At 41.0% G+C, this 20,244-nt stretch overlaps 1 protein-coding gene across 1 annotated transcript in view; it reads right to left on the reverse strand.

The window, feature by feature from the left end:
• alg6 (ALG6 alpha-1,3-glucosyltransferase) overlaps window positions 1–19,572 on the reverse strand; it is a 43,619-nt gene extending 24,047 nt beyond the window's left edge. The window contains exons 1-7 of the mRNA XM_078407525.1: window positions 19,250–19,572; window positions 16,536–16,620; window positions 15,900–15,989; window positions 13,120–13,208; window positions 9,455–9,534; window positions 2,124–2,191; window positions 660–839 (exon numbers count right to left, since the gene is read on the reverse strand). Of these exons, the coding sequence (XP_078263651.1) occupies window positions 660–839; window positions 2,124–2,191; window positions 9,455–9,534; window positions 13,120–13,208; window positions 15,900–15,989; window positions 16,536–16,620; window positions 19,250–19,331 (674 nt within the window). The 5' untranslated portion in view covers window positions 19,332–19,572. The remainder of the gene's footprint in view (window positions 1–659; window positions 840–2,123; window positions 2,192–9,454; window positions 9,535–13,119; window positions 13,209–15,899; window positions 15,990–16,535; window positions 16,621–19,249) is intronic.
• Window positions 19,573–20,244: the final 672 nt, after the last annotated feature.

The raw sequence follows: 20,244 nt of genomic DNA on the forward strand, positions 1-20,244 counted from the left end.
AGTAGACTATGACAGTGTTTGACAATAATGCTTTGCATTCAGCAGCCTTATCTTTCCTTATCCCTGCAACGCCAAGCCCAATTATATAAAAGCATAGGTTATTAAGCATTAATAATTTAGCAATTAATAATAATTAAGCAATTACTGTATCCTATGACAACTTAAATAATGATAAATACAATTAAAAACAATCAATATCTTATTTCATTCTTGTGCTTTATTAGTAATGTCAACATTTTTACCTTTGCCTAATTTCCTATGAACTGAGTTGCTATGCTATCTCAGAGGGTTATTAGTCAAATACACAGTACATGCCCTGTGTCGCATTGGGCCAAATCAGATAAGGACAAATTTCCATCCTGACATTGGTGAACCAAATATAACGATCTGAAGCCACAAGATCATCATTACTGATTGCAGCTTCTTATTCTGTACCTATTTAATGAATTAAATTTAAATTCTACAGCTGTCCATGTTGGAATTGAAATTCAAGATCATTAGTTCAGATCGATGGATTGGTCACCCAATAACAAAACTGCTACGCTATCGTTCACCATTTCATGGTGTTTAGATGCAACATGAAATTGTCCTTAAAATGTCCTTACTAGATCCATTAGACACAGCACAAACTAAAATACTACTCATTTTCAGTTACTCACCCTCCAACTTTCAGGTCTCTTAAACAGCTTCCAAGGAGATAACAGAAGAAAGGCAGAGCATGGTAAAGCTCCATTTGCTTATAATTAAGGGCCATGCAAAATGCCACTGACCCTAAGAAGACCCGGTCATTCAAAAGGCCTAGCACCCCCCACAGAGTGAGGCCCAAGCTGATGCAGTTGTATGTGTTGTCATGTTAAGGATTACACACAAGTATTGACGAAGACCAAAGTCCCCAACTTTCATAATAGAAATATTTCCAGAAGAATATCATTCAACATTTTCAGAATTCATTATTTAAATAGGACTTAGATAAAGTGTGAGAACAGATTAGCTGAATTACTTTAATAAATAGCCTGAAAGCCAACCAAATAAAAACAATTAGGTTATAATCATGAGGTGGTATTTTGCTTCAGTTTTATTACTATTGTATTAACCCCTCTGCAATGTTGTCAGGCAGTAAATTTTTGATTCATTAGATCGTGGAGCCAGAATCATCAAGCACACCAATAGGCCCTTCAGCTGACAGCATCTATGCTGACCATCGAGCACACCAATAGGCCCTTCAGCTGACAGCATCCATGCTGACCATCAAGCACCCGTCATACCACTTCCATTCTGCCCTTCACATTCCGATTAACTGCAGCTTCCCTGATTATCTTTTCACCCACCTACAAAAGGAGTAATTTACAGTAGCCAATTAACTTACCATCCAGCATGTCTTTGGCACATTGGAAGAAACCAGAACACTTGGGGGGAGCCTGTGCAGAAACGGAAACAAGCAAGATTGCACCAGGTTTCTGAAGCCACGAGGCTGGTGTGGGACACAGTTGCCTTCCCAAAGTGAAAACTGCAAGGAAACTAATCTGTCCTCAACCATCACACATATTTCCCCAGAGGATCATGATGAGCAATTGGTAGCAAAAACCACTGATCAAATTTTTTTCCCCTGGATCATAAGAGTAGAATTAGGCCATTTGGTCCATCAAGTCTACTCTGCCACCCAATCATGGCTGATCTATCTCTCCCTCCTATCCCCATTTTCCTGCCTTCTCCCCATAACCTCTGACACACATACTAATCAAGAATCTATCTACCTCTGCCTTAAATATATCCACTGATTTTGCCTCCACAGCCTTCTGTGGCAAAGAATTCCACAGATTCACCACCCTCTGACTAAAGAAATTCCTCATCTCCTTCCCAAAATAACATCCTTTAATTCTGAGGCTATAACCTCCAGTCCTAGACTCTCCCATTAGTGGAAACATCCTCTCCACATCCACTCTATCCAAGCTCTAGATTACCAATTTCAACCCATAAACTCATTAAAGGCAAGGAACTGACCCCAAGATCAGCTTACCCCATATGGCCTAGTGCCACATCATGTTGGACATCTCCCAATGAAGCACAAGGGAGCTGTTTGTATTACAGCATTTCTTTTTAAATTTAGTTTCTATCAGTAAGGATATTGAAAGTGGCCATGGTCAATAAGAATGAGTCCAGGGTACAATAAGGCACACAGCAAAAACGATACCTGTAAAAAAGGAAAAGTAGAGTTTATAGGTTTGAAATATATTTCACATGTTAAGTTAACATCAAGTGTGTATTTAGATTCAGTGCAGACCTCCCAACATTTGATTTTACAAATTCATAATTTTGATGTTCAAAATTAAGAATTTTACATCAAAATTCATAATATGGCACGTAATGCAATTTTTCAGAAAAAAAGGTATGCACGCCAAATGCACATGCACATGTGTGATAAACGACTGTTATTTCCAACAGTCTGTAGTTCTTGGACTACATGCACAATGTCAGGCCTATCACGAGTATATTCTGCTATTTATAGAAAGGTTATTGAACAGAGATACTTTTTGCAACAGAAAGAAAAAAATGTTTTATTTTGTTTTTTCTATTTTTCTTTTTCTTTACACATCCCAATTCTCTTGGTATTGAATAAAAGAACAATGGTCATAAAATGTATGACTAAGTTATGAAGAAAGAGTTGATATATGCGACTTGACTAAGCATACGGAAGTACCTGTTGAAGTAAATTCTCACATTAATTGATAATCAGCCCAAAAAGGTGGTAATTGGCTTTTCTGTTGTATTTTATATTTTAACCCCATCTTAATTAATTTAGTTATATAATCTTGCACTTAAATTTAATATTTACTCATTACAGTCCCACCACTGATTTTCTGGCACTCTTGGGTCCAGAGCTTTGCTGGTTTATCCAGCCGACCAAGGAAGACGACTGTGGGGATAGATGTGCTGGCTCCAGCTGGGCTGGAGTTCCAGACCCCCGGGCGCAAATTCAACCCACCGATCGGCCATGGAAGTCCCGATGAGGTCGAGATTGGCTGCCTTGCCCAGCCGGGTGCCACATTTTCGGGGAGACTTCCAGGGCGAGGGGATTTCTCGTGGAACCCCTAGCGACCTCTAGCGGCCGAATTGACAAATTGGCCATGGAGTCCCGATGAGGTAGAGATTGACTGCTTTGCCCAGCCTAGGTGCCACATTTTCAGGGAGACCTCCAGGGCGCGGGGGATTTCTCGTGGACCCCCTAGCAACCTTTAGCGGCCGAATTGACAAATTGCAATTACCGACTGTTTTGCAGAAATATGTGAGGCAAAATCGGAATGGCGGAAATGAAATAAGAAAGTGGAAACTTTCTGCCAAATTCGGATGGGTTGGGAGGGGTGTCAGTGGCACAGAAATATGGCTCAGACCCAAATGATTTAAATTTTCCCCACGCAAACAATTTTCTCTCCATTTCTTCTTATGATTCGAAAATGTTCGGCAAACATTTTATTAGACTCTACAGTGCGTCACCCAAGAAGTCATGTTTCACATGGCATAATTTGTTTGAAACTATAGAAAATGGTTGAGTTTAATCTACATTTACCAGTGAACATATGAACAATTCCAAAAGGGCCACTGATATTGATCATGAGTTGGGAACCTTGACTAATTTTAGCCCTCAGCCTAAATGCAGATGCAAAAGCTTTTTTGTCAAAATGGACCTGCTATATGGTTTAATTTGCTTCATGTTATATTAAGGCACCAAATCATACAGGTACCTCGTGATGTCTCAGTGCTCAATCTTCCCAAGTTAGGTCTAGATAGCAGGTGTAATTAAGTTAATTAGCCATGGCAACCACCTTAGTCAAGTCTGCACCTGTTCAGTTTTTCTGACCACAGGGTGTTTTGCAATGGAGCACAGTCTAAACCTCAAGATATAAACAGATATTACTACTGTGGTGCTCATCTGAAATCAATTAGCGATTAAATTGAAGGAACCATTCAGTCCCTCAAGCCTATCCTGTCATTGATCTGTTTTTTCTCTACATTGTCTAAATGCCAATTCAGACACAAATTTGAAGTTTGATTTGTTTGGCTCTGTATCATTTTGCATGATGCAGTTAAACTAAAGAAGGTGCTGGACAAAACCATGTGATAAACCCAATGAATCTTCTACTCAACAGTGCAAGTGGCCATGAATGCAACACCCCAGTCACCTGATTTCATGTGGAATACATTTCTCCATGCAAAATGCAAAAAAACCCCAAAGTAACAATATAAATTTATTTGCAAGGACTTTGCACTGTGCTTAATTGAGAACTCAATACGAGAGTGAAGCAGATATTGTGGAAAGCTCTAAGTTTCACTCGTGGAATGTGTAAATGGATCTCAACCGAACTTGTATCAATGGCGTTAACTCTGCCCTTGAGTAGAGGAAGGGGTGAGAGTCATAGGGTCAATCAAACAGGGCACCTGCAAATAAATATTTAACGTTTGTTGGCAAAGGAGAAGGTTAACAGCAACACCAGGACAGAATTAGACTCAACCATTATGCGCTCCACGGTCAAACATGCTGCTGTTTATTTGCGTTGGAAAAAGTGACCCTTGTTTGAGGTAGTGCAGATCATTGAGGATTAGAGGGAGCCTTCAGGAGAAAGTGGTGAAATGAAATATTCAAAGATTTAAAAAAACATTTGCGCTCTATATTTTGGTAAGGAATATCATAAGCTTGCCAGGGATTTGTGCCCCATGACATGGTACGAAGCGGTATTGTGATTTTAGACACACAGCGCAGATGCTAATTTAGGAACACTTACTCACTGCGCACGGCGAAGAGCGTGAGGCAGTTAATGCTCAATTGCAGCTGTTACCTTTAGATGAACAACTCTGATAATTACACGGAATGAACAGTAAATAAATGTCATTACTGCTCCCTCTCAGCTGTTGATTGCCTTGGTTGTCTCCACCTCCAACATCCCCCCCCCCTTCCTTCCCCACCCCCAACCAGCTCTCCTGCATGCTTCTCAGGAAACGATTTCAAAAATTGTTTACCAGCCAAGCAGATCTGGTTTCATGACATATCTAGTTTGCTTGTTATCTTGAAGCACCCACCATAGATCAAGGAAGCCTTCACCTTGACTTTTATCAGCATTTAGAGCATGTTAATGATTTGGTTTTGTTGTTTCAGTATACAAAAATACCAGTAAATCTAATGATGATTCTGTAATGTGACAGAATTTAAAACCTCAAGGCGGTTTCAAATGATATTATCCTCAAGTCAAGTAAGCCAGCGTTGCCAAGAATGATCTTCACTTGTTCAGCGACCACATTCCAGAGGATTTAGCTGAAACTCTCCACCCATGTCCAAATCAGTCACCTTCACAAAAATGCCAAACCATATTAAATCATTTGGTTGATTCAAAACTGCATGGTAATCAATCCATAAAAATTATTCTGTTTGTTCACCGAACAACACGTTTCCTCCCTCCTCTAAGACTAACCACTGTTTTTTTAAATATATGCTTCCATAAGTGTCCTTGGACCATGTAGGCATTCATCACTTGAGCCTACATGGTGTCAACATGCTATTTCTCTGACGGGAAGCTGGCTCATCACTGTGGAGTGCTAACCTCCCTTCACCCAACACATGTCCATAAATGCATAAATATACACACAGAGATAGAGATTAGGAATGAGAGCCTTCTCTCTTGGCAAACCGGTCTTCGCTATCAACTGGTAGAAACAAGGAACTGCAGGAGCAAGTCTATCTATCAGGTGCACAGTCAGAGATGTTCCACTCAAAGACATTGTGGACAATATAATCTTCTCCAATAGTCACTGGACATGGGAGGAGGATTCAATTTTATTTTCAGTATCCTCTTGTGACCTCTTCCTTATTTATTTACTGTGCATCTACCACTCTCTTTTGATGTATTTGGGAACATTGTGCTTTGTGAAAGGAGCAACAAAGCACTAAGTTGAATGCACTACAAAATTTCACAGACTTTTATTTAAATGCATGTCAAACACACTGCTGCATATTTTGATACTTCAGTCCATTGTGCACTGAATATACTGATGCAAGTTCTGAATAAGGGTCCTGACCTAAAGCCTAACCTACCCATGTTCTGCCCGACCGTTGAGTTACTCCAGCATTTTGTGTCTTTCCTTCACTATCAACTTACAGCGCACAGAATGTTGATTCCCACCAGCATATATCTACAACCAACCAACCCCATCGCAGCACACAGTGAAGACCAAATACTTGAAGCGGAGATTAATCAACTTGGTTCAATCAAGGTTTTTTGAATTTGGAGAAAGCCTCGATTCAGCAGTGCACTTAATTCAATTACCCCATTACACTATCAATATCTTGAATTAGTGATGATTTTAATGGACTGAAGTATCAAAGTATACAGTAGTAAATTTGACAAGGATTTAAATAAAAGCCTGTGTGAAATGTTGTAGTGCATTCAACTTTGCGCTTTGTTGCTCCTTTCACAAAGCACAATGTTCTAAAATACATCAAAAGTGAGCTGTGGTTGCACAGTAAATAAATAAGGAAGAGGTCACAGGAGGATACCGAGGATAAAATTGAATCCTTCTCCCAAGTCCAAATGACTATTGGAGAATATAATATTATACATTGAGTGGAACATCTCACTGTGTACTTGATAGTTACATTTAATCCCGTAGTTTTTATGGACAGAATTTCTTATCCATGAGACTGACGGAAGTGAAAGTGAATAACAGTGAAGTTGAAAGCCATCTTGGACAACAGGCTAAATGGTTAAGAAATATGTAGAGGAATAAAGGAAAGTGAATTAAATTAATGGCAAGTATTAAGGAAATAAAGAGAGATGAAAGAAAAATCTAATTAAGGATTTTTTTAAATGAAAAGAAAAAAAGTTAAAGAAAATATCAAGTTTTAATTGAAGTCTCCATAATTCACAGTTAGAAGGAACAAAGGCCCTGTAATTTAATTGTTCACTTTCTGGACAAGCAAAGTTGTCTGGCTGTCATTAATGGTTATTATGTTATTAAAGGGTACTTACACTGTTAATTACTAGATTAACTTTCTGTGGTGAGTTTAATAGCTACTTAATATGCCAATGTAGCAATTTGAAATTCACAAGGTAGGTAAAGGCAAGATGCTTCTTATGTGAAGCTAACAGCAGTGTGGTGGAAATTGTCCAGCAGAGTGTGGCTATTTGCAATTCAAAGGATCCCTCTTATTCACATGAACATCTAAAACGGAAGCGACAGACCATACACAAGCACGTTCTACCATTTGATAAGACCATGGTTGACCCTGCATCTAGGTTCCTCCTAGATCCTCATCTCTTTTCATTCTCTTAGTTTCCAAAAATTTACCAGAGTATTAAATATTCTCAACAACTGCCTCCACAACTATCTGAGGTTGAGAATCCCGAAGTCTCATGATCCTAAGTTAAAAAAACTTATTTTAGCCAGGCCCAAATGGGCAACGTAAGTTGCTGGATGATTTTTACATTAATAGCTTGGCGCATCGTTCATTTTTTGTTATGTTGTTTTCACAAAAAAAAACATTGCTTTTTGTGAAGAGGAGAGAGCGCCATGAAGTGAACATATCAAAGTCCACATAAGGTTGGGTGAAAATCATGTCCACAATCTCAGCTGTACATTAACGGATGAAATAAGATAAATAGTAGTCGTTAGCTTAATTTAGAGGTACAGCGTGGAAACAGGCCCTTCGGCCCACCAAGTCTGCGCCGACCTAGATCTATCCTACGCACTAGGGTCAATTTACAGAAGTCAATTAACCAACCCCGCACGTCTTGGGAATGTGGGTGGAAACTGGAGCACCTGGAAAAAAAACGGGGTCACAGGGAGAATGTTCAAACTCCACAAAGTCAGCACCCGTAGTCAGGATTAAACCCGGGTCTCTGGCGCTGTAAGGCAGGAACTCTACTGCCGCGCCACCGTGCCGTCCTAACCCTGATGATGTGCATGAAACAGGGCAGAGTGTAGAATTGGAATAATACATGCAATTGCCAACGCGAGTTTGAAATGCGTATAGTTCTTTGACAGAAAGACTAACTTAACTATTACGGCCTGAGTGTGAAGTGAAGCATGAATATATATGCAAGGAAGTTTCCTTTGTCAACAAAAAGCACAACAAAAAGAAACAGGAAGTGGCGACGCTGCGCAGCAGCTGCAGCTCACCTGCAGTCCGTTTGTCTTTTGTGTTTTTTGTTGTTTTTTGTCTTAATTGTAGTGCTTAGATGTGATGGTGTTTTTTTGTGGTTGTGTGCTATGTGTGGGGGGGGGGGAAACTGTAAAAATTGTCTCTTCCGAACGGAGACGCGACCTTTTTTCTGGGTCATGTCTCCGTTCCCGCTGCTGCCTACCTTTTAACCAAACACCTGGAGCCGGCGGCCTCCGGCTGCGACCACCTGGGGCTCTGGTTCGCAGAGCCCGCGGACCGGACTTACCATCTGCGGAGCTGGCTGCCTTCGGAGGCTTCGGTCACGGGCCGCGTGGATGTGGGAATCTCGTAGGCCCCTGGGTGGGGGCCGACTTCGGGAGCTCCGGCAGCGGCAGCGTCTTTGCCCGTCCCGAATTGTGGGGCTTGGGTCGGCCAGCTGCGGATTTTTCACCGTGCGGCGCCGCCTGGAATAGGCCGCGGGATTTTCTCCGCCCGGCGGGGGCTTCAATGTCGGGAGCCCCGACCGCCCCGATGTGGCAAGCTCAACAGCCCGACCGTGGGAGAAGACGGCAGGGAAGAGAAAAGACATTCTGGCCTTCCATCACAGTGAGGAGGTGACAAGAGGAGGCTCACTGTGATGGATGGTTTTTATTTGTTTTATGTTGGTTTTGTGATTGTGTGTTTTATTGCTTTATTTTTATTGCTTCTTATTGTTGGACTGTGGGTAACGGAATTTCGTCCAAAAGACATGTTTTTTGGTTGACAATAAAGGCTATTCTGATTCTGATTCTGACAATTTTAAATACCCGGTAATGAGTTGTATCAAATTAAGTTGATGAGAGTAGCTGGTAGTTCTCCAAAAATATATTCCAACAGAATTGTTCTGACATAAAGAAACTTCTATTTTCATAAGATCATAAGTTAAAGGTGCAAGATTAAACCCTTTGGCTCATCAAGTCTACTCCGCCATTCAATCGTGGCTGATCTATCTTTCCTTCTCAACCCCATTCTCCTGCCTTGTCCCCATAACCCCGAACATCCCATTTTCCAAACTTTATTGGTTCTACTTCTAATTTCCAGGACCTACAGTTTTTTTTGCTTCATGAAATATCAATACTATTTCGTTGATTCCTGGAATAAACTTCAGAGACAATCTTCTGCTTCCAGTTATAGTTTTTTGGAAGTTAAGATTTTTGGAATTAATATACACCATTTCAGGTGTATGGCTCGAGACAAAATTTCACAAGCATTTACCTAATGTTTTGTGTTTGCAATTGCCAGAGTAACATTGACTATAATGCCTACCTTGGTGGCCCATGGATCTTTGCGGTGATGCATGTAGTAAAGGATCGCTGGAACATATACAACGATGTCTGCAGCAAGCACTAAACAAAATCGACAGAATGTCAGTACTGTATACAAGAATCTTTAAGAATAAAAACATCAAGACCCAAATGTGTGTGGCACAGTGATGGAACCAGTAGAGCTGCTGCCTCACAGCGCCAGAGACCAGGGTTCGATCCTTACCCCAGGTGCTGTGTGTGGAGTTTGCAGGTTCTCCCTGTCACCCCATGGTTTGCTACAGGTGCTCCAATTTCCTCCCACATCCCAAATACGTGCGAGTTTGTAGGTTAACTGGCCTCTGTCAATGCCCCATAGTGCGTATGGACTTGGTGCGAAAGTGGGATAACATAGCACTAGCGTGAATGGGTGGGCCAAAGGACTCAGTGGTCAGCGTGGACTAAGCGGGCCAAAGGGCTTATTTCCATGCTGTATCACTAAACTAAATTAAACTAGTGCAACCCCATTCCACAAACACAACTTTGATGATATTCTTCAAATACTGAACCCACATCTTGTCTGCTTTAGCAGGTTTCCGCAGTAATTTGCTCAATATCTTAACACCATTCCAAAGGTGCTAGTCATTGTATTGTATCTCCTAAAATGGCCACTGAATTCATCATGTTTGCTGTACACAACCAATGTAAGCAAAACAACATACTTTTCATCACTGGGAGAGGTTTGTCCAAATAATAATACCTGTGATCAATGATCAGAAAACAGCAATAATTTTGATGCTTTCTCTTTCCTCCTCCAAAGATTCCAGTACATTCTCAGCACATCACCCTGACCAAAACCATCCAACCCTGCCCAGGCCACAGGTACCACTGAGTACATTTTGGCTTGGATGGAATGTGGATTCATAAACTTTGAAACCAGTTCTCTTCTGGGCTCATTTGTTTGCCTTTGCTGCATCTTCCATGAACTTCTTTAAAAAATGCGAATTTTCATTTGTAAATTATATCATTAACTCAACATCCAAAACCACATGGCAAATGGTTTTCCTTATTTTCAGCTCTATTTATGTTAAAACACTTTCTGATTTCATTCCTATACGATCACAAACTTAGTCTACCAAATAGACAGGGAACTCAGCCCATTTTATCGTGTATGAAAATTACCGTTTGCTTTTTCTTCCTAATTCCTGAACATGTAATACGTGAAAGTGAAAATGGTATAGCAGACCGCAACAACCTAATGTAGAAATGTAGAAACAAAGAACTGCAGATGCTGGTTTATACCAATGATAGATACAAAATGCTGGAGTAACTCAGTGGGTCAGGCAGCATCTCTGGAGAAAAAGGATGGGACTCAGTCTGAAGAAGTGTCCTGACCCAAAACGTCTCCAGAGACACTGCTTGGCCCACATTTGGAGTTACTCCAGCATTTTGTGTCAATCTTTCACAGCAACGTAATATTCAGTAATGTGACCTTGAGGAATGACATAGCAGCACTCGGGGCCAAGCTGCTGCAGACGCCATTTCTCTTTCACTCCTGGTGCTTTGGTCTCTCTCAGGTTAAATGCTTACAAGTGAGAGTGCATGCAGTGCATGTAGGCGAGAGTTCATTTTGATCTTGATAGACAAATACAAGGATGCAGAAACTTATAACTACCTGGAATCATAACTGACTCTCCCAGATGCCACAAGGAGAAATGGAAAAATCCTTGTTGGTAAGTGATATATGTTGCAGTATATCCAATATGCCATGTTTCTTTTAGATTTCTGAAGGCTGTTTTAATTTTTTTGTTCTTCTATGGGTTGAGTCTACTAGTTCATACCATGGCGTCAGTTTATCTCATTACACCTCATTATATTCAATCAATACTGTGTGCTCCAATCAGTCCTTTACTCCATCTCTACACAAATGCAAAATATCTTAAAACATCAAGGTTCAAGGAACTGTCTTTTGCTTCCTTCTATTGATTCACACCATGGTTTAAAGTGTTGAATTCTGGGTCTATATCTCATTATCACATTGTGGTTCAGTTTATTGTGGATGGGATCCATTGTGTCCAAAACTAAGGCCAAAGCAACTTGTGGAAATCGAGAGGTTCCCTGCTTAATGCACTGGTTGGAAATCAGTAATACGAGTCATTTGCACTCTCGTGGAGGAAGGAATGATCACTTCACTCACAAGCATCCTTAGATATTTCAGATTGGCCTTTAATCGACTAGTTAAACTTTTCACATGTGGAACAGGGAGAAAAATAACATTTGTCTTCCAGCCAGTTAGCCCACATGACCTGTAGTATTCTCAAGGTCACCAAGTGAACAGGTGTAAATAACTGCTGACCTAGTCCACAGGGTAGAATGCACAGTCTTAGGCGATTCCCAGGAACAAAGTTAGATTTACTTTTCCTCCAGTCTTCAAAAGAAGAAGCTGCTCAAGAATCAACATCACATAAATTGATCTACGACCATCATAAATGTTTACCTTCCATAAAGTTATATTGTTTATTCCTTATTATAATGAAAATATGTTTGTGTGATTTTTCCCATGTATTTAATGTTAATGTCTCAATGTTGGTCATTCCTACCCACATGTTCAAACCGTAAGCTGTCTCAGTAATGCTGCCACAGGTGCTGTACAATGTGTGCATATCGGATATTCCATTTCTGGCATCAACAGTCTGAGTCTCCACCTTCTTCACTGCCAGCCCTGTAATAATGCTGATTATGGGTGTTTCAGTAAAGCACTTGGTCAACGATAACCCATAGAAGATGGTGGAGCTCTCAACAAGAGTGGTGTTGACGATCCGGATATATGGCTCGTAGACACAAAATCCTGGAGTAACTCAGCGGGACAGACAGCATCGCTGGAGAGAAGGAATGGGTGACGTTTCCGGTTGAGACCCAAGGACCGAGACCCAAGGTAGACACAGCATTTTGTGTCTACCTTCGATTTAAACCAGCATCTGCAGTTCTTTCCTATACAAGATATATGGCTGGTCTTCCTATTGTACAAGATGGTCATTACCTGGCAATTATGTGTCATGAATAATACTTGACAGCCCAAGTCTGAATACTCCAAAGTCACACAGCATGGAAACAGGCCTTTCAGCCCACCACATCAGCAATGACCAGAAAGTACCCATCTATGCTAATTCCATTTTTTTTGCTCTCACATCCCCATCAACCACCTGCCACCTTACAATATGGACTACATACAAAACCCATTAACTTGCCAATCAGGATGTCTTTGGCACATTGGAGGAAATCAGAGTGCCAGGGGGAAACCCATGCGGTTTCAAGGAAAATGGACAATACACAGACAGCACCCAGGCAGATGCTCTTAAACTGGAAGACAACACTAATCACTGCACTGTGGTGCCACTCCCCCCCCCCCCCACCCTTATATTACTGAATGAACATGGGGCTTTGAAAATAGAAATCAATGGAATCATCAGTAAAACTGACCCAAGTCTGGTTTTATGTTGGAAGAACATCACTGATGAAGCAACCTGGAGGGGTGAAAATGTTTCATTCAGGAATTCCTAAGTATCATAAACTAGCTTCAACCATTTATCTATAATGTATTGCCCTTCTTTCCATCCACCCCCACCCCCCCCCCCCCCCCCCCCACCCACCCAAACAAGATTCAAAGTTATCTCTGAAATTCTTAATTACCTGTTGCTCTCATGAAGAGTTTGTGTCCAGGGCTCTCATACCCATGGGATGTAAAAAGAGCTATCCATTCAGGGTTTATTGATTCAGCTCTAGGTTAAAAAAATTAAAAAAAGGTCATTCTACATTTTAAATATTTATTTTTATTGAAGGAAAAATACAATACGAAAAAACGTAATGCATTACATTCCCCTCCATTTTGTTCTTTATATATAACAACAAAAATAACCCTCACCCACCCTCCCTGGACACCCCTTTGCAGCTGATGTGTTCACAATATATCATATCACAAATACAAATGCACAATTTGACAGCAAAACCTCTACATTCTTCCAAGGCGCAGACCCATACATATCTACAACATGTCAGGTGGTTCAGGATTCTCTCATTCATTATGCATCAGCCATCCTGTGAGGTAATCGGCAATTGTGTAAACAAAAATAAGTAAATAAATAAAAGTAAAACATAATTAAAGGCAGATCCCCAACTGCAATCAAGTGCCCTCAGTCAGTGGGTAGTTCTTTTAGATTCTCAAAGTATGACAGAAAAGGTTCCCATTCTGAATAAAACTTTTTCACAGACCCCCTCAGTGTAAATTTGATCTTTTCTAGTTTTAGAAAAAACATTATGTCCTCTAGCCAAGCGGCAGCAGATGGAGGAGTTGTAGATTTCCAGACCAGCAAAATTCTCCTACGGGCCAAAAGTGATGTGAATGCAATGATGTCAGATTGGTTTATTGTCATTCTACATTTTAAATAATGTGCACCCTCAGGAAAAACATCCAAATATTAATATTTTCTTTTTGCCCATCTATTTTCCTCTTCTGCCCGAAAATAAATAACTCTGGATATGAAGGCATACAATGATTTAACCAAGTGCACAATCTATAAATAGGAGTCTAAACGGATCGACCTCTGAGCTCCAACAGTGGATAGTTGCGGACTTTAACATCGCAGAGCCCGCGATTTCTGGTCAGAGACCAACTTCGGGAATTCCAAGCCGCGGGAGTTTCGACCGCCCCGACGCGGGAGCTTCGATCGCCCCGACTGCGGGAGAATAAAGAGGAAGAAGGTTGGACTTTTTTGCCTTCCATCACAGTGAGGAATGTGGGGAATCTGCTGTGGTGGATGTTTATGTTAACTTTTATGTAGTTGTGAGTCTTGTTGCTATTTTTTCGTATGGGTGTATGGTAATTCGCAATTCACTGTACCTTAATTGGTACATGTGACAATAAAAGACCGTTGCAAACATTGAATGGAAGAGACTGAACTGCCCTCAACCATTGAAGAATTCAATCAAGCTGCTTGCTCTCTGAGAATCATGACTAGTTAATAATGTGCAAGATGTTCGTAAAATTCCATTCAAGAGTTTTGTGTGCAAAATTAAAGTACACAAGACTGGCAGCATCATAATGGCATCAATTGAAAATTGGTTGACAGAGGTGAAACAGAGCAGTGGCAGTAAACATGTTGTTTGGGGTGACTGGTAACACAAGTAGAGTACCACAGCAATCAGTGATTGTGCCCAGTTATTCACAATATTCATCGTTGATTTGAGCAAGGGGACCAAATATAATATTTCTAGATTTGCCAATATTCGGAAACTGGATGGGATTGTGACTTGCGAGAAGGATGCAAAAGAGCATCAACGTGATCCAGCCAAGTTGAGTGAGTGGGCAAATACACATGGCAGATGCAGTAAAATGTGGGGAATGGTGAAGTTATCCATTTTGGTTGAAAAAGAACAGAAAGGCAATATTATTTAAATGGCGATGTACGAAAGGATCCGAATGTTCTTTTAAACCAGCCACTGAATACAAACTATTAAGAATGGAAATTGTACGTTAGCCTTCAAAAGATTATTACAATGCAGGAGCAAGGATGTCTTACTACAATTTTTACACTTAGTTGTGAAGTGACCAATTTAAAGTACACATGTAGGTTTGGTCTCCCTATCTAAGACATGATATACTTGCCACAGAGACAGTACAACAAAGCAATGGTTCACTAGACTAATTTTGGGGATGGTGGGGCAGTCATATCAGCATTGGATCAAGTTTAGAAAAACAAAAAGGGATTTCATTGTAACATACATAATTCTGACTGAGCTAGACAGAATGGATGTACAAGGATGTTTCCAGTGATGCAGGGGACTAAAACAAGGGGTCATAGATTAAGGGTGCATGGAAAGGTACTTAGGACTGCAATGAAGATAAATTTCTTTAAGGAAGAAATATAATTCTCCATAACAAAAGACTCATGGGAGTCAAGTCACTGGATCTATTCGAGAAGGAGGTGTAAAGATCAAGACACATTGTGGGATACAGAAGGTGAGCAGGAATATGGCTTTGGGAGATTAGCCATGATTGTATTGAACCATAGAGCAGGCTCAAGAGGTCGAGTGGTCTTCTTCCATTCTTGCTTTTCTGTTAGAGCTGCTGGTTTAAGTGGGCTGAACAATCCCAGAACCCCATGCATAAGTGTTTCACCACAACATATCATTTGTAGTTTACAGTAGGGCGCATTTTTAATGCCATTGATGACTATTCTTCATCTACAAATTTGGAGAATAGCATTAACATCAATGCTTGCAAATAAAGACTGAAAAGGGCCACAAATTATCCTAATCTCCACCAGGTTGATGCTTTTGCACTTACCCATAAAAGGATCTGGAAGAGGTCAGTCACTGATCAGAAGCTCAAAGCTTCATTTATTTGGAATTAAAGATTTCCGATGGATAATTTAAAATACCAAATTGTCCTACCATTAGCAGAATGAACTTACACATATGCACAAAGCAAACTGTGGTAAGCAGTAAAAGGTGGATAATCAAGGCCCCAGTACTCAAGATCATTTCTGCTTGTATTGAAATACCTGGAGAGAAACAAATCAATGTTAAAGTCAATATGTTCAGAAATAGCCGATACTCAGATTGCTTATAAAGCGTATATTTAGGCAAGTTAATTTATTAAATTATAATATTTTAAATGCACTGTCAGAGGATATGTAGGTTATGCCACAGAATCACAATTCTCTCAGGTTAAGAAACAGGTTTCTTTCTCAGCAGGGCACCTCTGATGGTGCAGCAAGTAAGATCATGCTCTGGTCCAGAGAGAAAGTCAGAGATCACACACATGCACAATTGCCAATAGCTCCTTCTGTTAAGTGAGATTACGATTATGATGCTTTCCAAAGGTTGAAGAGCCTCTCAACATCCCCTATCTGAGCTTGTATACAAATAACTTAATTGAAATATGAAAAAGTTCCAAAAGTAACATAACTGTTGGGGTATTCTGGAAGAGATAAAGGGTAGGGAGATGGAGGGGGGAAACATTTCTTTTCTTCATTATATCATATATACTGGAGAAAATCCTCAACTACGATTTTAACATGTTAGTTAATTGCACTGAGGTTACAAACCATTCATCGATGGGTAAATTGAACGTAATCTCCTGCCAGTGTCTCTGTGCTTCATAATCCCCATACATCGGTGGTTTACCAGCACCTGATGATGAAAAAACAATGTAGAGATAACATCAAAAGGTTTTCTTGGCCAAATCTACTCTTCTGAACTGTTTTGCATTCATGTGCAAAGTGAAAAATGCAGAAAAAGAACATTGTACTGAAGTAAATTAATGAAATTTCCCAAAATAGTTACAGTGTAATTTCAGTAGAGAGGAGAAAATACTGGCCAAGTTTCTTGGCTCTTTAATTTCACATGGTATTAAGTAAGAAGACTGGGTTCTTCAATAATATGCAGTCTCCTATCTTGTCAAAATAACACCTGTAAAAAATTGATGATGTCAACACTCTTTTTGTTTCAGGACACAGAACCAACAATGTTAAAAAATGAGAAAAAGTGGGATCAAACCCCAACTACAACTTACAGAACAGTTTAGAGAAATGACTAAGAATGTGGTCTTGGTTCATAAATAACGAGAAGCCAAATAAATAAAGAAGCAGCAAAATGCTAACATGATGAATTTCAAAACTATGAACCATGGGAGATTAAGTGAGAAAGGTGGCGGTGGTGATGGGAAGAACACTATGTTGTAAAAACAAAGATGCTGGTACTATAAAAATTAAGAAAGTATACGAGTAGATATGCTAATTTTAAGCAGCAGCGTCGCAGTAAAGCAGCATTGAGCAGTTGGACGATCAGAAAGCAGAGAAAAGGCAAGCTCACACCAACTTCACTATTTGAAAATTGCTTGTGGAACATTTTAGGAAGTATTGGCAAAGATGTATGAGCTATATTTACAGAACCATGGCAAACAAACAACTTCAGTGAATTTTTAATCAGGTCCAATCGTTTATTGTCATAGGCACTAGCCCAGGTACAGTGAGATACAGGTACAGTGAAAATCTTGCTTGCAGCAGCATCATGGGCACAGACTCAAGACAGCATACAAAACTAATTATACATAAATTATACAAAAATTATACAAGACAGTGAAAAGAAAGACTGTGCAAAAACAAGTTGTTAGAGTAATGCACAGTTAGAAAAACAAGTCCGTGATAAGTACAGGAGATGATCCATAGTGTTCCATTGTTGAGGTAGGATTAGAGTTGTGCAGGTTGGTTCAAGAGGTTGATGGTTGTAGGTAAATAGCTATTCCTGAACTTTGTGGCATTCGATGGCAAGCTTCTATACCTCCCGCTCAATGCTAGCAGCGAGAAAATGGTAGAGATCCTAGATGTTTTTGTTGGTAGGGAGGGCCATGCATGTGATGAACTGGGCTGAGTCCACCACTCCCTGCAGCCTCTTGCGTCCCTGTGTGTTGGAATTACTCTGCCAGGCCATGATGCAACCAGTCAGAATACCTTCTGTAGTGCAACTGTAGAGATTTGTTAAAGTATTTTGTGACTTGGAGTACTGAATTTTTAAATTATTTTTTTTAATCTGTGCGTTGCATTTACAGATCTGTTAATGTACTGCAAATAATAATTTAATTGTTCTGTTGTCAGAACATATGGCATTTAAACACGATTCTCTTGCTGAATCTCTTTAAACTACTAAAAAAAGTAGAGGAACTGCCACATCTTCGTAATTCCAGCTATGGCTAGTCCCAGGACGGGTCATCCAAGATGTTCGTGGTCATCCAAGATGTTAACACCCAGGAATTTGAAGCTGCTAACTCTCTCCACTGACTGCCACCAAGGAAAACTGCTGCAAGGTCTGACTACCCTTTTTTGAAGTCAACAATGAAGAGGGGTCTTGACACTAAACATCACCTATTCCTTCTCTCCAGAGATGCTGCCTGTCCCGCTGAGATACTCCAGCATTTTGTTTTTTGGTTTTGTTGATGTGGCACCATTCAACCAGCTGCTCTATCTCCCTATAGAAACAAGGAGCTTCCGTCTGAAGAAGGGACCCGACAAGCCACCCAGTCCTTCACTCCAGAGATGCTGCCTTTCCTGCTGATTTAGTCCAGCATTTTGTGACTCTCTTCGATGTAAACCAGCATCTGCAGTTCCTTCCTACACGTTTGTTACCAATGCGCATTGATTAAGGTGAGCAAGTCAATGATCCATTTTCAAAGGGAGGAGTAGAGACCTAGTTCTTGGAGTTTGCTGATAAGTTTGAAGGGGATGATTGTGTTAAACACCGAGTTGCAATCAATAAACATCAGTTTAACGTATATGATCTTCTTGTCCGTGGCAATCAGAGTAGAGTGGAGAGCCACTGAAAAAAGGATCTGGACCTGGAGATCCAGGTGATTCCTCGGTAGGAGTTGATTTGCGCCACAACCAACCTCTTGAAGCACTTCATTTCAGTGGATGCAAATACTCCCAGATGATAGTCATTGAGGCAGGTGGGAATCCCAGACCACAGAAGCAAGAGGTTGAAGAAGTCCTTAGATACTCTAGCAAGCTGGTCTGCACAGGTCTTTTGCACTTGGCCAGGTAAACTGTCTGGGCTGGAGGCTTTGCATGGCTTCACCCTCTTGAACGATGCTCAGAAGGCAGATTCCAATACAGAAATCTAATACAGGGTCTCGACCTGAAACATCTACAATCCAAAAAATAAAGACAGTTGTTCGCCTTCCCAGCCTATCTATGCACTACCACCACCCTCCTCCTCCCATCCTCCTCTGGCTGAACAACAGAGTCAGGACTCTCTCGCCACTTACCTGAGTATGGGTTCAGAGACACTGCCCAGCGCACTGTGAAGCTGACCATGAGTACTAGGACAACAATACTCCATCTCTCCATGTTGAAGCGAGCAGCTCCTCTCCCTCACCCTCACCCTCTGCCCAGCAGCCGTTCTGCTTCCCTCTCCTCTCTTATCCTCTCTTCTCTCACTCCGCTCTGCCCAACAGCCGCTTCCTTCTCTTCCTCCTTCTCCCCCTCTCTCCTCTCCTCCTTGTCTTCTGCTCCGTCCTCCTTGTCTTCCCTCTCCCTCTCCCCTCCTCTCCCCTCCTTGTCTTCCCTCTCCCTCTCCCCTCCTCTCCCCTCCTTGTCTTCCCTCTCCCTCACCCCTCCTCTCCCCTCCTTGTCTTCCCTCTCCCTCTCCCCTCCTCTCCCCTCCTTGTCTTCCCTCTCCCTCCTTGTCTTCCCTCTCCCCTCCTTGTCTTCCCTCTCCCCTCCTTGTCTTCCCTCTCCCTCCTTGTCTTCCCTCTCCCTCTCTTCCCTCTCCTTCTCCTTCTCCTTCTCCTTCTCCCTCTTCCCTCTCCTCTCTGCCCAGCACTTCCTGAAGCGCGCGCATGCGCTCCTAGCCGCCTGGCGGCCGGCGCCTGGCAATGACGCAGAGCTGAGCTCTGTCCCAGGGAGATGGTCCTCTGCAGTGAGTCATTCACTTTCAGTTATGTCAGCCTTATCTGATTTAAATTATGTAGAAGACACCTCGTGTCACTTTCAAAGATAAACTTTAAACCGGTTTAAATTCTCATCGGATAACTGCAATTCCTGCATTTTATAAAACTTTGTTAAGCTGCAATTGATGGCTGTAACTATTTCAGAAGCTGTTTCAATTCCAATTGCGGTAACCTGCATTTTAAATATCGCATTAGAGTTTTCTTTCACGTTGACGCATTTAGTAAAATTCGTGGTTATATTAGAATGGATAAATAAGAAAGATATTTAAATTGTCATTAGGTTCGTGGGATGATTTTATATATGTGGAGTT

Source organism: Rhinoraja longicauda, chromosome 11 (assembly GCF_053455715.1).
Source record: "Rhinoraja longicauda isolate Sanriku21f chromosome 11, sRhiLon1.1, whole genome shotgun sequence".
Classification (NCBI taxonomy): Eukaryota; Metazoa; Chordata; class Chondrichthyes; order Rajiformes; family Arhynchobatidae; genus Rhinoraja; species Rhinoraja longicauda.